Raw genomic sequence first — 17,893 nt, 5'->3', positions numbered from 1 at the left:
TCTTTTGAGACATGCATTTTTCAGACTTCAGAATGCTTTACTTTTCCACGTGAATATGTTCAGTTGCAACATTGAAATTTGGTGCATGCATTCTTAAGCAATGTGTGGTCTTTGTGAAGAAAAGCAAATTGAAGACAAGTGAGTTTGATGTATTTGTGAAGTGCACCAAACAGAGATTTTTTTGTAGGCTTAAGATGAATAAACAATAAGAGCTGGGTTCAGGTCGTCCTCTTGATGCCTCAGGACAAAGATTTAACTTAACTATTCCCCCGCCATCCTCCTTCTCAGAGACTACACTCTGTCAGTCCATAAAAATACTCTATACCAGGAGTGTGTCCGTACTTCGTTTATGGAATGTAATATATATGCTTTGTTGAATTGAATTTGGAAGAAAGCCCCTGTATCTGGATGCCTTGGGCTGGCAGAGAGAAGGAAGAATCCCACATTCCAGTATTATCCAGTGTCTATTACAGTTTTCATAAGATATTTTTTACTAGCACTTCATTCAAATCAAAGCTGTTTGCCAGAAATTCTGTAAAACCAAACCACAAGGTGGTGTGTTTTTTTTTTTTTTTTTTAATTTGTGCTTTGCTTTTATTTAAATGATGTGCAAAGAGAATTCAAGTGAGATGCTTGTAACTGACTTGGGGTGGGGTTTTCCCTCTTTCTGTTTTGTAGCAATTTTTCCTCCTCGCATTTTGGCTGCTCGTCCAGGGCAGAAAAACTCCGTTGGTGTTCTAGACGACAGCTCCGCTGACAAAGAGGCAGAGGAAAGCATTACTTACACTACAGTCGACTGGAGAGAATTTATGTGCAATACTTGGCATTTGGAACCCACGCTCAGGTAACAAGCAGGCTTACCTGCACTCTCTTGTCTGTGCATCTTACCTGTGGGTACTGTCCTGCAAATGACATGTGTTTCCAAGTTGATGCTGTTCAGCTCCTAAAAGGATTGATCATGTGGACATGGATATTGTAGATCTAACAATAAAAATGGACTAAATGGATTAATACATGGTGAACTCTGCTCTGAACAGATGACTAAGATTTTGTGGGACCATGTTAGGTTACTTTAGAACATTTGAAGTAATCTTTAAAGTTATCCAGATAGCTTTAAAGTTATCTTGAGTTAGGCCAATGGAGCTTTCAGGATGTAAAACTGTTCCTAGGTAAGAATAGGAGGAAAGCAATCTACTTACTGTACTGCAGACTTCCCATGAGATGCTGGCAACAAAAAAATCCGTTAGTCTATTAATTGACACGTGGCTGAGTTTCCTTTCCTGCCTAAGGGATAATCAGGTCAACCTCAAATGAAATCTGCTGTACAAGTGACAACCTTACACTAGTATTCTCGTGCTATTAAAGGACACAGGTCTGTGGGAGAACAAGGAGTAAGAAACCAAACCCAGTAAAGGTTCCCTACTAAACTAACAACTCAAAATCTGGGAGTTGATGTTCTGGGCCTACTGTCATTACACTGCTCACACCATCTCCCAGCTATTTTTATAGAGGAGAAATGAAAGCCTAATGGGAAAAACAGAATAACTACATGGATGTGTTTAATTATGAGTTTAATTATTGCTTCTTTACTCGCATCTATACTCCAGCTGCTGCTCTCTCCCTCTTGGTGAAATGCTTGCAGCTAAAAAGGCTGCATAGTCTTGCAGACTTAGCAATGAGTGTCATTTTGATGAGTCATACTTGATGTTATTTTTCTATATCTCTGCCTTAGTGAAATTTACAGTTTTTAGCTTCATCTCTGATTACGCTTTAGAGTCAGCTTGGCCCAAACTTTGTGCACAGATGTGTTACGGATTTGTCTTTGGCTGTTAGCACTGCTATGAAAGATACCGGCTACAGGACATGACAAGTGTTGGATAACACAATTATCTATTGCATCAGTTAATTTCTAGATGAGAAATTACAGAGATTAAAGATCCTGTTGGAGGTTCTTCAAAATTAGGATACAGTAAAATTAAGCTCATTAAGGACCACAGATTACCGTGTTTCACTCTGTGCTACGGCAGTCCATTCACTTTCTGCCGTGTATTTTTTCATCTTGCAGGTTTTCATTTTCAGCGTTCCAGTTCTTTAAGACTTCTTTAAGCAGTCACCTTAAAATAAAAAAAGTATCATGTACTAGTTGCTATATGGCAGTTTCAACTGACCACAAAAGAACAGCGTATACAGCAGCAACTTGCTGCTCTCAATATACACTTTTAATCACTGAAAATGACTTTTCTCTGTGTTGGGGTTGGTTTGGTTTTTTCACCTCTGCTGACACTGCTGGAGCACCTCAGTGTTCATTCATGTATTGAAACAACAAATCAGTGCAGGCCAAAGAAATCCTGACAGTGGGCATTTTGTGTTAGCAGTAAGCATGCATGGGTTCAAACATCGTCTGGAGGCAGCCTGGTCCTGTTTTTTTGCCTCCTTGAGCATCCTCTTCCTTTGAAAAGTCATTCCATTGGTCATCTTCAGCTTATCTGTGTACATTACGTTTGAAGCCATGCCCGTTGGATGCAAGTGGGTCAGGGGTAACAATGGTAAAAATGGATGTTTGTTTGCACAAGTGCCAGGGGCTATATTTATATATTTGAGATTGTCCCCTGTTTATTGTTTTCTAGATTAATATCATGGACTGGGAGAAAAATTGATCCTGTTGGCGTTGACTACATCCTCCAGAAGCTGGGCTTTCACCATGCGAGGACTACTATTCCCAAGTGGCTGCAGCGCGGTGTCATGGATCCTTTGGACAAAGTGTTGTCAGTCCTTATAAAGAAACTCGGTACTGCACTACAGGATGAAAAGGAAAAGAAAGGAAAAGACAAGGAAGAATACTAAGAAGATAATGTGACAACTGTAATTCCGTTTGATTTTATCAAAGTGTTTTATGATATTTTAAGAATTTAAATATGGTTTAAAGAGAAACCTAACAGCTTTTTTGCTACTCTATTTAAAACTTACATTGTGAGTAACTGTTTACCGTGGTACATGATACCATTCTGTATTTGAAGTTTTTGCATGATGATGACCAATGTACATTCTGTGAAGGAATAGCTGGAACACTGTAAATCTGCTCCTTGGCATCCACCGTTTTCTTACGTGCAATATGATTCCTGCATCTTTAAAATACTTGCAGATTAACTGTGAATTTTCATAAACTTTATTTGCCATAACACAAACCCCTCGTTGATGTGACCGGTAATTGATTTGTCAATGTAGACTTGTGTAAATTGTATACATATATATATATATATAACTTATGAAACTGTGATTGCCTTAGTGCTAAAAAAAATCATTAAGTTTATTACACTTGTAATAAAATTTAACTATTGTACAGGGCCCCTTTTTTTTGGGGTGGGTGGGGTGGGTGGGTGGTGGTCATGGTATTTGTTTGTTTAATCAAGGAACTGCTTTTGGCATAAGTTGGCATGGCAGAGACGGGCGGGCGGCAAGTACCGCCTCTTCCCGCCCTCCGCGGCTGGAGCGAGGCGCGTGCCTGCCTTTTCCCGCCCTCCAGCGCCCGCTGCTTGCTGGAGAGCTGGGCGGGACCGGCCGCGGTAATTGCCTCGGTCCCTCGAGGGCCAGCCCTCCCGCCGCCCTTTTTTCTTCCAGCCGCTTGGCGGCCGGGCGCCGTGAGTTGTGAGGGAAGGCTGCCGCCGAGCCGGGGTCGCGGAGGGCGAAAGGGAAGAGCTGCCAGAAGCGAAGCGCAGCGTGCGGCGCGGCTCCCGCGTCCTGTCGCTCCACCGCCCGGCCTCCTGAGGCGGCCCAGGCATGAGCAGCGGCGGCGGGCGGCCGCCGAGCGCTGGCGCCCCCGGCCCTGGCCCGGCGCCGGGGGGCACCCGGCCCGCCGCGGCCCCCAGGCAGCCGCCGCTGAGAGAGCCCGCCCGGGCCGCCGCGGCGCCCAGGCAGCCGCCGCTGAGGGAGCCCGCCCGGGCCGCCGCGGCGCCCAGGCAGCCGCCGCTGAGGCAGCCCGGCCGGGCCGCCGCGGCCCCCAGGCAGCCGCCGCTGAGGGAGCCCGCCCGGCCCGCCGCGGCCCCCAGGCAGCCGCCGCTGAGGGAGCCCGCCCGGCCCGCCGCGGCCCCCAGGCAGCCGCCGCTGAGGGAGCCCGCCCGGCCCGCTGTTGTGAGGCCCAAGCGGCAGCCACCTCACAGGGGCGCCACACCAGAGGTGATGCAAAAGTTAGGTATGGCTTTAGGTTGATACGAAGGGATTAGCTATTGAAATGCACTTTTAATGCTAGCGAAAGTAACTTAACGACCTTTTTTTTTTTAAGGTTGCAGCCCTCTGCCACTCTTTTTTTACCACAGTATTTTCTTAAATGACTTCTCCAGCATTGGGTGACCTTCTGTCTCCGTCCTTCAGTGCTGGTACTTTGTTAGAGATTTGTTGTGGGTTAGGCAGGGTAGTCTGCAACATCTCATTGTTACAAATTCCATGTTGTACATTAACAGTGCTGTAGAGGCTGCCAGAATACAGGAGATGTGCTGCTGCATGAATTTTCATAGAGTTCATTGAAAAACAGCTTTAACTGCAGTTCTAGATACCCTAGGATGTATTCTGAATAATTTGTTTTCTGAATAGCTGTATCGAGGTAAAGGTACCTATTGATGACACTTGGAGATAACTTTATTTTAGTTCATGGCTGGGATGTGCTTGTGCATGTGTATGTGGTAGTCCTGAGGCTGGAGATTCCATCCATCCTTGAGTTGATACAGTGAAAAAGACTTAGTTTTTTCTCTTAAATCTGAAAGAACACCTCGTTCCTTCACAGAAGCAGATGCTGCAGGAAATGTTAATTGGTTATTCTGTGGGAGACCTCCACATCAAAGACAACTGTCCAGATAGTAGTGTGCTCCTTGGAAGATTTTGTCTTGTAAAACTCAGAAGAGTAGGTTTGCCTCAGGACCCCTCAGATTTGGTAGAAGCCTCTTATGACTTGACTGAATTGGTTCGCATTGTTTACTGAAGAGCGTAAGGGCCCAGTGCTAGGACAGATGGAATAACCCACCCCACCGCTGTCCTGGTTCCTGGTGTGGGTAATCATGGGCGTGGGGGGGACCGTTGGGGTGGGAGTGCAGTGCAGTGCAGCTCTTGCCATGTTTTGGCCAGAGGTGCTGTTTCTGTATTCAGCAGTTCTTTGTGGGTGTGTTTCTTTTTCTTTGAATGAGTTACCTGCTTTTTGAAGTGTGCGTGGTTGCCAAAACTTCTGTGGTGTCTTAAGGACAGAGTTGCACAGTTTCACAGTTTTGTGTGAAAAACCACAGGCTCCATTGTTTTGAATCTGCCATCAGCAACTTCCATTTGGTTGCTGGTTTGCAAGGGAGGGGAACGGGAATATATGTTCTTTTGACATGTAACATCTGATTGTATTCAGAGTAGATTTAGTACTCAAAGTAAAAGCTTTGATGCTTTAAAAAAAGGAGGTACGCGCCATTTCAGAATTGCTAGTGTCAGTGTAGAAATCAGTACAAAGCAATAGAGCTTGAGTCAGTGTTTTTGCTTTTTGTTCTTCTAAGCAGCATCTAAAAAGCAAGTGTGTTCAGTCCTTTTTTAAATTTTGTTTCAGAACCTTTTCTTTTGAAAGCAGCCTGTGCTCCACCACTGGCAGCACTTCCTGCAAAGAAAGACATCGAGGACTTCATTGCAAGATATGAACAGGGAGCAATGAACCCAGTATCTGCCTTGCATCAGTTTGCGCAAATGCACCACGCACAACTGGAACTGAAAGAAACTGGCATGGCAGGTAAGTACTTCATTTCTTAAAGTAATACTTGCTTATCCTTGAGGTATAGAATTTGATCAGGTGAATCATATAAAATTCTGGCTGCTACCAGAATGCTGTGAAAAGTGCATAAAGTGAAAGCTACCAATGTTCTTGTGGAGGTGAAAGCTTTGAATTGTATTTTGCTGCAATTGTCTTCCTTGTTTTCTGCTTGTCCCTGGAATGAATATAAGCACATAAAGCTACAGATGAAGTACGCTAAAATAATTTCACTAATTATGTCTGGGTTTTTTCCTCCTTTAAAGGCAATATCATATGTCCTTATTTTGCCTTTTGTGCGGTGATAGATGGTGTTTGCTACAAGACTGGACTTGGGAAAAACAAGAAGGAATCTAAATTCAATGCAGCTAAACTGGCTCTTGATGAGCTACTTAACTTGGAACATGGAGGGGCAAAGGTTTTTGAAAAATCAGGTAAATATTCTTAGCAATACCTAATAAGAACTTGAAAAGCATGGCTTAAGGTTTTCCTATGCAAAACCTCTGTGTAGTTTTATTAAATGCTTCCGTATCAGGGCCTCTGTCAGTTTTCTTGAATCCTTTAGGCAGAGCTACTTGTTGTATGGTTCTGAAACTGTTTTTTTCCGTTGTCTTTTGTGTATTAGGAGTTGCATCACTTTGTAGCAGAGTGCAGAATACTGAAGGAATTAATTTATTTGTTGCTGTTGTCCTTGATTTGCTACTCACTAGGTAACAGCAATGTGGAGTTGATCTATGTGGTTTTGAATTTTTGTGATTAAAAGTCTTCAACACCGAGTTACTACTTTCAAAAGAATTGAGCTACCATAACGTTTATCTTATTTTAAGGGTTGCTGCCTAAACGGTTCTGTGCTTACAAGGGCTTCAAAGTCACAAAAGAAAATTCTTAGAGAATTGGAAACTTTTTAACTTTCTAGAAATAGTGTGACACCCATGTTTGAAATTTAGAATTTCCATCACAGTTTGAAATTTTGTTGAATTCTTAGATCCTCCCCATATTCCTGCCGAGCCCTGGACTCCAACAAACCCTGTTTGTGTATCAAGGATCTGCTTTGGTAAGGAGTAGTCTTGTTCTTCTCTATTGATTCAAACTAGCCAGCAAATGCTTGCTTCGCTGCCACCGTGCCCCCCCCCCCTTTTTTTTTTCTTTTTAACATTTTAACACCTTTAGTTGATCTCAGTGAAGTTACTGTTATTGTAAACATGTCTTTGAAAACGCTGTAAGAATTAGTGTCACTATAGTAGGAGACTGACTGTCGGGTCTACAATCAGACGCAACTCCAGTAAATTGCTTAAAGTGGTGAAAATGATTGTGACAGAAACAATATTTCTGTCCTTACTCGAAATACTGCATGAAGTAGATGATCAGACTTGATCCACATTCCTGATGTCCTACCATGAATAATAAAAGCATAAAGTGTTCAGATATTCCTGTTCTTTATTTATTCATCTCTATCCTGATAGTCTTCAGAATCCCAGAAGTGTGTTGATATGCTTCTACCATGTATTTACATTTATAGTTTGCTAAGCAACTGATCATGTCTATTGTCATCGTCCTGTGTCTGTGTGTCCTCTTTCCCCCCACAACACACTGCCTGACAAATTTGTGTTTTGCTGGCTTTTATTATATTTAGGAGGAAAACAGCTTATACATCAAAAACTTTCACAAACAGTTCAAGAAGTATTTAACAGACTGACTGCCAAGCATCCTGAGTACCGAAGTTGTGGCAGCTCACTGGCTGCCTTCATCATTGAAAAAGGCAAGTCTGTTTTGATAGTGAGTGTTGGGGGACAGAAAACAGGCTGTGTTCGCAGAGAGCCTTAGATTAACGCATTTTGGAGCTGGTAAAGGGGTAGTTCTCCTTCTTTAACATACTTTGTTCTGACGGCTCTGTCACAATGTATAACTGCTACAGCGGTACAAATATCCAAGACCTACATAAGTGTTTCCTTGTGCTGCCTCAAAAGAGGAGCAAGGCTCTATAGACCAGCTATATAGGCCACATGCTGGAGTGGGGAAGGTGCGTGAGGAGGAAGGAGCAGCAGAGACAACATGTAGGAATGGATGCTTCCCAGTAGTCCTGCGTGGCTCAAGCAGGGAGGAGAGGAGGTAGAGGAGTCAGGAGTGAAGTTGAGCCTGGGAGGAAGGGGGGAGTAGGGGGAAGCTGGTTTTACTTTTAGTTTTGTTTCTCACTGTCCTACTTTAATTGGCAATAAATTAAATTAATCTTCCCCAGGCTGACTGTTTTGCACATGGTGGTGAATGGCAAGCAACCTGCCTGCGCTTGCCTTGACCTATGGGCTTTTTTATTTTATTTTTTTATAGGATCATTTAGGTTGGAGAAGACCTTTAAAGATCATAGAGTCTAACTTGCTGGGGGATGGGGGATGTGAGAGAGTGACTTGGTGGGCACCTGGCAGCCAGACAAGTTTAACCCACCACAGTCATGTAAAAATAAATGCAGTGGGTTTTTGTTGGATTTTTATCTTTGGTTTACTTTTTTTTTTAGGTGGATGGCATGAAGTTGTAGCTTTAGGAACAGGAGACTGTAATTACAGTCAGTGCTTTCAACCTTGTGGAAGAGTGTTGCATGACAGCCATGCCATTGTTACTGCAAGACGTTCTCTACTTAGGTAAGAATGTGTGTACAAATAGTTTTACCAGTTCTCTTGCAGACAGTTCTCAGTTTTACTTTCACAAATGTCAATATAACTGAACTTGCATTTTATAGTTAGTACCTTCTGGATTATTTTCAAATTGTGTGAATAAAATGTGAATGTCAGTGTATTTGTAAACTAAGTAGTGTATTTTGTGCTTGTCTTGATGCTTTCTTTTTAGATATTTTTATAGGCATCTTTTGCTGTTCTATAATGAAAATCCAGCAAGGACAGAAAAATCTGTATTTCACGCACCACCAGGCTCGAAGCTGCTTACCCTAAAGCAAAATACAGCTATCTATCTCTACATGAATCAGCTTCCAAAAGGAACGGCTCAGTTAAAATCACCGGTGTAAGTACCTTTGTGTTTTCAGAGGTGTTGTAGTGGAATATTTATCTGCAGTGACAAACATATTTGTGAGTGTGGAAAATATGGATTGTTACATGTTTCTAATATGGGGGGGGGGGCTATTCTGTGGGGTTTTTTCATGTTTTGCAAGCATTATAGTGCAGGGTGATAGTGATCAGTGTATGAGATACAGCTCAACGTGACGATACAGAAGCCTTTTACGTGGGTTATAGCTTCAGAATGATTCTTTGTTTGTTACAGATACCCGCTTAGCAGTTAACCCCCCTCCCAAGATACTCTTAAAATACTAAGTCATGAATTTAACCACTGAGCAAGTGGATGTGGTGACTGAATGTCATCCTTTGCACCATGGGCCTAGGCTATAAAAAACCTTGAACTGAAGCAGTAGGTTCCTGCTCTGCTTTGTAGAAAAAAGGTAACGAGAGAAACTTGATGGGACAAATACACTTCTATGCTTATCTTTACACTTCTAAAATTTTGTTAAATTTTTGAAGGCTTTAATAGCTTTGACACTTAGCAGCAGCAGTCACTGCTTTACAAGGTTACTATGAGCAACGTTATTTTGTGTTCCCTTACAGTGGTACAGTGGAATGATGTCCCTGAAAATCAGCCAGTCATAAATTTTTTGTACAAGTGAGACAGCTAGCAGCTTTCATACTGTGTTTGGGTGCTGGGAAGGTAGAGCAGTGTATTGCAAGCTGTGCTGACAGGGGGAGGAGCCCCTCTTGTTAGACCTGCAGAAGACTTCAGATGATGTTCAGTTCACAGCCCGCTCTTACACAGAAATAGCTGGTGAGACTGGGTGCTCTTTGTGAGCTGCTCTGTTGTAGTTGATGGATCGCAGTGTCAGTGCTTATTCTCTTGCTTTTTGGCAATTCTGGTCTGTGCTCTCTTGAAACAAACTCTGGGAAGTATTCTTATACAGCAGGTTTGCTTATGTATAGAGTTATTTAAAGACTGTTTTTAGAAGGGAGCTACTTGCAAGCAGTCCGCTGAGTAGCAAAATATGACCACTTAGAACAGGTGGTAGTATGTTACTTAAGCCAGAACTAAATTTTTGCTTTCTAATAAAGTAGTAAAGCAAAAGCACCTGTGATCATAACTTTGTAAGTTATGATAAAACTGGGGAGAGTTAGCTCAAAGCTTCAGGCTTTGACTTCTTATCCCTGTGTAGTTAAGGAGGAAAAATTTGTTTTGCTTCAGAACAATTGCTGTTTTGTCTCCCTAATGTGTTGCAACTCCTTGTTTTAAATATTTTGAAGAATTGCAGTGTAAATTGTTTTAAAGGGGATTAACAACCTTACAGCTGCTTTTTTCAAAGATGAATGGTGTCCAAGTAACGTCTGTGGTAGTATAGACACAAAGTGATAGCTTGTTTGCAGCATGGGCTGATCTCTTTCAGTGTTTGCACAATTAGGTTGAACTACCATTTCTTAGTTAAACACCAACTTCAATATCCTAGTCGCTTGAGCAGCTGAATGTGGTGCTTCTAAAATTTTCACATACTGAATGAACGCAATGTGAGACGTGTGCCTGTTGATAATTGCTTTTTGAGAAACGGTATTAGGTGCCACTTTGCAATAACCTCTGATTAGAGTGGTTTCTCACTGAAATTCATTTTGTCTTAATTTAGATATCTCAATCCAGGATCTATCAATGCTTATGAAGCTCGTGAAGAACTGAACCTTCATGTGACTGTAGAAGGCAAGATTTACCTAACTGTTTGTTGTCCACATAGAACTGATAGGACAAGCAGTATGTCAGCTAGTGACAAATTAACAAAATGGGAAGTGGTTGGTGTTCAGGGAGCATTGCTGAGTCACTTCATTGAACCAGTATATATCAACAGTATTCTTGTAGGTAAGCATAACATGAATTTCAGTGGGGTTTCTTTGTATGTTTTCATGTTCCAGTTTGATCACATTTTATAAAACATGAACTAAACCATGGTGGTTCTTCAAAGAATTACAGTATTTTCCTGAAAAGGTGGGTTTTTTTCCTGCTCATCTTTGAAACGCTCTAATGTAAAACTCGGGCTTGCTTTTTTGTCCTTATAGGGTTTTTTTTCTAGCTTGCTAGATTGCCCTTCCTTTACTATGTATTAGAGTAACAGAAGAAATTCAGCATTGTTTTATAACAAATTAAATTTTAGGTGTTGAGAAAATACTGTGTGACACATGCTGTGGCAACTGTTCAGTCAAATATGGTGACTTTAAAGGTGACAAGTCAAGTAACTGTAGAATCAAGCAGTGGAAGAACTGCCAGTATTTAACTGAAAGTGCTCAGTTTCACCTTGGGGTATCTTACAAGCTCTACTGGAAAGTCTTTGTTCAGTTTTGTGTTATGTTCATGGCCTGTGCTCCCCGCCACCTCCCCCTTGGTATTGGTTAATGCAAATGGATGTTGAGGAATAGGGATTACCAAGGTGATAAGTGAATTCTCAGGATTTAGCGGCAGTCAGGAAGATCGTACTATTATCAGAAGTCATTTCAGTAGCTTTTATTTATGTGCTGGAATTAAATTAATGGCTGTTATCCTGAAGATGTTTAGGTGTTTGTTCCTGTTAATATTTGTACTGTGAGACTTGGTACATGGTCTGAGTTCCCCAGACATGGAAGGTGTAGCAGCTTTTCTTTTTCTAGCACGGAACAAGGTTTATGAAGCACTCCAAAGGATCTTACAAGAACTGGTGAAAGCCTGCCTGTTCCTTCTGAGGAAATTTGGGCACTTTTAAATAGAAATAGAAAAACTTCTAATATGCTCACTTAAGTGGTATTCAAAGTAATCATAATGATCTATAATATATTGCCATTCTATTTAATAGAAATTCTATGACTGTTCTTTGAGATGCTATGGACCAAAGCATACTTAGTTAGTCGGCAGTCAGAAATACTGTTGGATATGGAGTAATGTGGGCAAACTCCCTAGCACATTTTCTAATCTAGAACATGAAAGTTTGTGTTGCAGCTTCTATTTTAATGCTGTCTTCTGCAAGGAATGGAAAGAGTTGATGAAGAATAATTGTTCCAAAAAAGAGGCATCCAATGAAAATAATGATGCCTCTGGAGAAGAAACTGTGAAACAGTTTTTGTTGTATGAACTGAATGTTGGAACTGGTTCTTCCAAACACTAATTTTGTGTAGAAAAATGAATATTATGTAGACCAATGGAAACATCTGCATTAATTTTTTTTCTTATTTTTTCTTCTTTTAATTTGATTTTGTTTTGCTTAATAGGAAATGGAAATTGCAAAGATACAAGAGGGCTAGAAATAGCTATAAACCAGCGTGTTGATGATACACTTACATCAAAGCTTCCCACGCCTTACATGGTCAACAAATGTCATACTTACATGGTAAATGCTGCATACCCGATTCAAGTAGACTTCAAACAGAAGTCTCTTAGTTTGAATTGGTCATTGCCAGATAGATCACTGGAAGTTGTGGATGGATTAAATGGAAAAACCATTGAAAGGTTAGAAATTTCTCTTTATTATGTTGTAAATAATTGTTAGCCTTATTGTTTTGTGCCAGCTCACTGGAGTAGTGATTTTTTAATCTATGTGTGGAGGCCATAGTATTACCCAAATGAGAGAGACTCTCCTGTGTTCCGTGACCGCATCTTGTGATGAGATACAATTTTAAAGATCTTGTAACTTTACAGTGAGAAACCAAGACATGACATTAAATAGCTCTTTGAATTGAGGTATCTTTATTCCATTGTCTATGGTACTGAGTGTTTTAGTTTGCACAATACAGAAAAACAATAAGCTTCCTAGTTCAGATGAATTCCACTTTTGAAAACAGTTGTTGATTGACTTGTTTAAATTCTCATAGCTGCTGATTTGCATTAGCTTTGCATGTTGAAAGTGGAAGTAGAATCATATGATCATATTCACAAAGCATTGGGGGGGGGGGGGAATCCTGTAATGATCAAAGCAATATACCTGTAATGTATTACTGAGTTTTATTATTCTCTCTTTATTTTGACTGTAGTTCACCATTCAAAACTGGTATTTTTATGGCAAGTCGCCTTTGCAAGGCAGCAATGTTTAGTCGCTTCAGATGGCTTGCTAAGGAAGCAGGACGGAATGATTTGCTTCAAGTTGCAATGTACCATGAAGCTAAGGTAAGCTGGGGGGTGGCAGAGGCAGGAAGTTTTAGCAAGAGAGTCTCTTAGTGCTACTCTCAAAGCTGATTTGTTAGCCAGGGGTGACTTTCTATTTTGCTGATGACTTTACCTGAACAGTGGGATCTCTCATAGTGCCTATAATCTTTGCCTGAGAATGTCTGAAATTTCTGTTTTCAAGTAGAATTAATCTACTGAATAATCTTGAACCGTTCTCTATGAAAATCTGCCGTGTTTTGTGCCTTGGCGTATGGAGGTTGCTGGCCATTTTCGTCACGTAAGATAGTTTCCTATTAAGAAGGTTGGAGGCAGTTTATTCATTTTCAGTCTTACTCTTTATGTTTGTTTCATGCATATGTAGATACTTTTCTACCACAGTGTGGTCTTGTCAAGGATTCTTATGTCACAGTGGAGTAGGAAAGTAGGACTACTTCATCAGAAAGCAGCAATCGGTCCCAGGCTTTCCTTTGTGGTATAAAAATACAGAGAAATTATTTAAAGGAGCTACTGTGATTCTTGATTGCTGTGAACACAGTTCACTAGATTCTCTCTCTACTTAGACATATGTAGGCTCATCTTATACTTCATATGCTTCCAGGTTTTTCCTCTCCTTGAGGAGAGGAATATATCTCCTTCAAGAGAGATATTTTAATTCCAGAATTGTTAGGTGAAACTTACGCTTTTATAAAGTATGGATCTTTTTTTTTCCTCCTGTTAGAACGTGCAAGAGGTAATTTTTCAAATAATTCAAAAACTACCGTAAAATAGAATGGCTTGCTAATTGTCTGCTTGTTTATGTGTTTAGATTTGCACTGAATGATAGCAAGTGTTTATTTTCTGTGTCAAGGTAGTATTGGAACTCTAAAGATGCTGAAAAGCAGTAATGTTCAACAGAGCTATTCTCTCATCCCAGTAAATATCCAGGCATATAAGAGGAGTATGTTTTTAGAGTCTGTAACACTTTTGTCTCACTGTCAGCAGCTGAGAGAACTGTAAGATTTGTAGGTATTGTTTTCTTCAAGGTTTGTGCTTGTGTGTATTATATGCTGGTAGTAAAGAACTTGGGTGTCTCTAACAACCATTCTTGACAGCTTTCAAGATCTTTCTTTTTCTAGATTCAATCTGAATTGTACCAAAAAGCTAAAAAATTGCTGCAGAGCTACTTAGAGCAAAATCGTTACGGATCCTGGATTGTGAAGTCTGCAGATGTGGAACAGTTCAGTGGCTGACTGTGAGCTGGACTGTATGTGAATTCAGTTTGGATGGTTTCTTTCAGTAAAAGGTAATTCTGATCGGTAAAACGTTCAACTGTAGGGTTCGTATTTACAGCAAGAAAAATCATCCCAGAGCTGTTTCTTGCCAATTTCCATGCAGATATTAAACCATCTCTAACAGTTTAGTCTTTTCCAAAAGTTGGTATTTCCTCATAGGTAGGAGTATCTTGACAGCTTTGCAAATCTGTTTTCTTTTGGCCCCCGATGCCACCTTGTTTCTGCTTCCTTGCTCCCACACCACCCTGTGGAGTTAACAACGTTTTTTTTCTGGTAGTTTCAGGATTGCTGTGCATTTGTTTCTTCTTTTTCCCTGCCTTTTTCATAGCTCTCAAAAATGAGCAGAAGTTGGATTTCGTTAAAAAATTGTATACTAATGTGAGAATCGCTTTCAAAAACAAAAATTGGGGATCTGTGCTTTTTTGCTAGTCATTTCTAGACTTTTTATTTAGCCTGGATATTTGCCTAGTGGCTTGGAATTCACTATGTATTATTTGTTGCAGAACGGTTAAGAAATAATCTGTGTATTTTCAAATATGAAACTTTGAATCACAAAACTGTTGAGTAATGTCTTGGTAACAATTGCTATTTTTGGTAGTGGATTTTCAAGTATTTTGAAGGTGTCAGGTCTGTAAATAAAATGGTGTGATCTGGATTGTTCTTTGATGAAGTAGCAGCATACACAAGAATGCACTGAGCCAGTAAAGGTAAGCACATAGGAGTTCTCTCCAGGGTTTTCCTCAGCTGCGTCAGTGATTTCAAAACATATGATTCTATAAGCTTGAGAGAGGCAAGAGTGCTGTGGTTCCAGTAATGAGGCTGAAGCTGTATGATCAGCAGGCACACGTGCACAGAGCACGTATACATCACGCATACATACATACATGCGTGGCCGGTTGCACAGGCCAGGGACATGTGTGTGAGCACGAAGTACCAACAGTTGCTGGCTGAGAGCTTGGCCTCTTCCTTGCATCCCGGAGGGGAACTGATGTCCCCTGCTGAGAACAGAGTCACTGTCCCGCTTCCTTACGTGATATGACAGATTACATAGACGGTGAATGAAGGCTACACTATTCTCTCTAAATAGCAGTTGTCACATTTTTTTGCTGAAGGAAACACCCAAGTAACTAAAGAGGCCACCTAACCCTCCCTGGAGTTAGGATCACTCCAAGCAAAATCTTTCAGTAACTGAGAAATACAGCATAAGAGTTAAGGAATACTCTCTGCCTCAACTTGCATTGTAAATCGCGTGCACAGTGGCTATAGCAAGCATTGCTTCCCACTGACCAGAAGGGAGTCTTGCAGCACAAAATGAAAGAAGAGCTTTGTGAAATGCTTTTGGCAAGTAAAGAGAATTGGGTATTTTTCATGTGCATCTAGTTAAGTCTTCTTTCTAAAAGGATACTGCTTTTGGGTTTTGTCTTGTATTCAAAGATGACTGAAAGAAGTAAGCACACCACCTCACATAATTCTGGCAGGAGTATATGAATTAGAAATAAGGTAAGAGCAATACGCAAGCTGATGTTAGCGCTAGAATGAAAGCAAACCCAAACACTACAGAGATCACAGAATCATGGACTGGTGGGGGTTGGAAAGGACCTTAAAGGTCATCTAGTTCCAGCCCCTGTGCCATGGCAGGGACACCTCCCACCAGCCCAGGCTGCTCCCAGCCCCGTCCAGCCTGGCCTTGGGCACTGCCAGGGATGGGGCACCCACAGCTGCTCTGGGCAGCCTGGGCCAGCGCCTCCCCGGATAAAATGTGTTTGAGTGTAATACCATTAAGAAATCAAGGCTATGAGAAATAAACAGTTGGTATAAGCCAGTAGTAAGACAAAGACTGTTTATAGCCAGATTTTGAGTGATATGAAACGGATCACTTTCAATTGTTACAACATTGTAACTTTAAAATACCAGTGTGTTGCTGGGAGTTGGAGAGGCTTCACCAAAGAAAGCAAGGTGGCACATGAAAGGAAAAACTGTTGTAATGGACTCGAATCAGACAAGCGGCAATTGCCAACAATAGTTTCAAAGCACAATAGCAAACTTCAGAAGGCTCAAGGAAAAGCAACCAGGACAGCCCCATTTCCATTGTTCTTGTAACAGGTAGGATAGGTGAGACACTTGAAAAACGGGCAATTCGTGTGGACAAAGTGCCATGTCTTTTTTTAGAGAGAGAAAGTGTGGGCACTGCTCCCTTGGCTCAGGAACTGTGCAGCCCAAACTGGGAGCAGCAGCTCTGTGGTGCCCGAGGGCCAGCAGCGGACCTGCCCCAGGCGCCTTGCCTGTAGGAACAGAGGCCAGGCTGGGCCATGTGGCACCTGTGGCTGAGATGCCTCAGGTAGGGCTGAGAACACAGGGTGGGGTAGCCACACCCCTAGTGACAAGCCCCTGGTCCTCCCTGTGCCACAGGTGGGGATCTGCACCACTGTGGATTTCCATGGACTGTGGGGGACAGCCTGCCTCACCATGGGCTTCACCCACAGGCTGCAGGGGAATCTCTGCTCCGGCACCTGGCGCATCTCCTGCCCCTTCTTCACTGACCTGGGTGTCTGCAGAGTTGCTGCTCTCACTCCTCTGTTTGGCTGCAGTTTGTTGTGCAGGGGTTTTTAACCCCCTTCTTAAATATGATATTCTGGAGGCACTACCACTGTCATTGATGGGCTTGGCCTTGGCCGGTGGTGGGTCTGTCTTGGAGCTGGCTGGCATTGGCTCCATTGGACATAGGGGAAGCTTCTAGCAGCTTCTCACAGAAGCTACCCCCTACTATCAAAACCTTGTCATGTGAACACACTATACACAGAAAGTTGTTATTTGGCCATCTCCTGTTTTAACTGAAAATAACTCTGATGGAGTAGCAGTGTTAAACACCAGCCAGGCAGGCTGGCAGCAAAGTCTTGTGGCTTTTTTTTTTTTAAATTGGTTGGAAACAGAAGTGCTGAGGTACTAACAGACTGACTCCTGGTCATTTACCTTAGCTGTCAAGAGTGGTTCCAAAGAATGTTTATCAATGTGGGGATAGGCACTTTATATATATATATAAATAAATATATGTCTCCTGTGTTCTGTCCTGCTTTGGATGGAAGAAGATGATTACCCTTAGTTATATCATGTATTACTTTCAGCTTGACCTTTTCATATCACAGTTAGTGACTCACCTGAAGAGCAATGACTGGTTGTATTGCACTGTTCAGAGTTTTTGCTAGCATGACCTTTCAGCACATACAGGATTTCAGGAGCCAATAGAATCAACAAATGAGAGACTAGATTTGATGTTCGTAGTTGCAAATGTTTGTGCTTGGTTGAAGATCCTTACATTGCAATTAAAGAATATTTTTTGTGTAAGTTTCATAACATAAAGGATGCAGTGATGTATTATAATTACAGATAAAGTCTGAAGACTATTGAGTTACACATTTAGAAAGCAATGGATCCTTTATGTGGAATTCCAGATTACTTTTCTTGTCTTTGCTAGTAACTGCCACCTAGTGTGCGCAGTAATAGAAGAAGTACCAAAAGTACACAAGGGGGAAAAGGTAAGTAAAGCATGCACTGATTTAATTTTTATCTGTCCCTTTTCTTTATCAGGACTTTTTTAGTTGTACATTACCTTTGAAAGACAGGGTGAACTCTAAAACAGGCATAATATTTGCTTAACAGGTGGAGTACTGTTTTGTTGAGGTATGTCTAAAAATGTGGTACT

At 41.5% G+C, this 17,893-nt stretch overlaps 2 protein-coding genes across 12 annotated transcripts in view; both read left to right on the top strand.

The window, feature by feature from the left end:
* Positions 1 to 3,340, top strand: part of KIAA1109 (KIAA1109 ortholog) — a 125,136-nt gene extending 121,796 nt beyond the window's left edge. For all 11 annotated transcript variants that reach the window (XM_040583966.1, XM_040583943.1, XM_040583950.1 and 8 more), the window contains 2 exons: positions 679 to 844; positions 2,628 to 3,340. In XM_040583966.1, coding sequence (XP_040439900.1) covers positions 679 to 844; positions 2,628 to 2,844 — 383 coding nt within the window. In that variant the 3' untranslated portion in view covers positions 2,845 to 3,340. The remainder of the gene's footprint in view (positions 1 to 678; positions 845 to 2,627) is intronic.
* Positions 3,341 to 3,434: 94 nt separating this feature from the next.
* On the top strand, positions 3,435 to 15,538 carry ADAD1 (adenosine deaminase domain containing 1). The gene is made up of 11 exons (XM_040582325.1): positions 3,435 to 4,173; positions 5,573 to 5,749; positions 6,034 to 6,201; positions 6,753 to 6,821; positions 7,401 to 7,526; positions 8,277 to 8,400; positions 8,606 to 8,776; positions 10,428 to 10,654; positions 12,031 to 12,268; positions 12,790 to 12,922; positions 14,038 to 15,538. Exons 1-11 carry the CDS (start codon positions 3,435 to 3,437, stop codon positions 14,149 to 14,151), a joined length of 2,286 nt encoding a protein of 761 aa, XP_040438259.1. The 3' UTR covers positions 14,152 to 15,538.
* Positions 15,539 to 17,893: the final 2,355 nt, after the last annotated feature.

Source organism: Falco naumanni, chromosome 1, assembly GCF_017639655.2.
Source record: "Falco naumanni isolate bFalNau1 chromosome 1, bFalNau1.pat, whole genome shotgun sequence".
NCBI lineage: Eukaryota > Metazoa > Chordata > Aves > Falconiformes > Falconidae > Falco > Falco naumanni.
This window is presented reverse-complemented; position numbering and strand designations above follow the sequence as displayed.

Excerpts from the sequence above, each read along its gene's own strand:
- ADAD1 (XM_040582325.1), top strand. The coding sequence starts at position 3,435 with ATGGCAGAGACGGGCGGGCGGCAAGTACCGCCTCTTCCCGCCCTCCGC. Across the intron at positions 10,655-12,030 it reads TATCAACAGTATTCTTGTAG|GAAATGGAAATTGCAAAGAT; the intron begins GTAAGCATAACA and ends TTTGCTTAATAG. Across the intron at positions 12,269-12,789 it reads AATGGAAAAACCATTGAAAG|TTCACCATTCAAAACTGGTA; the intron begins GTTAGAAATTTC and ends TTTTGACTGTAG.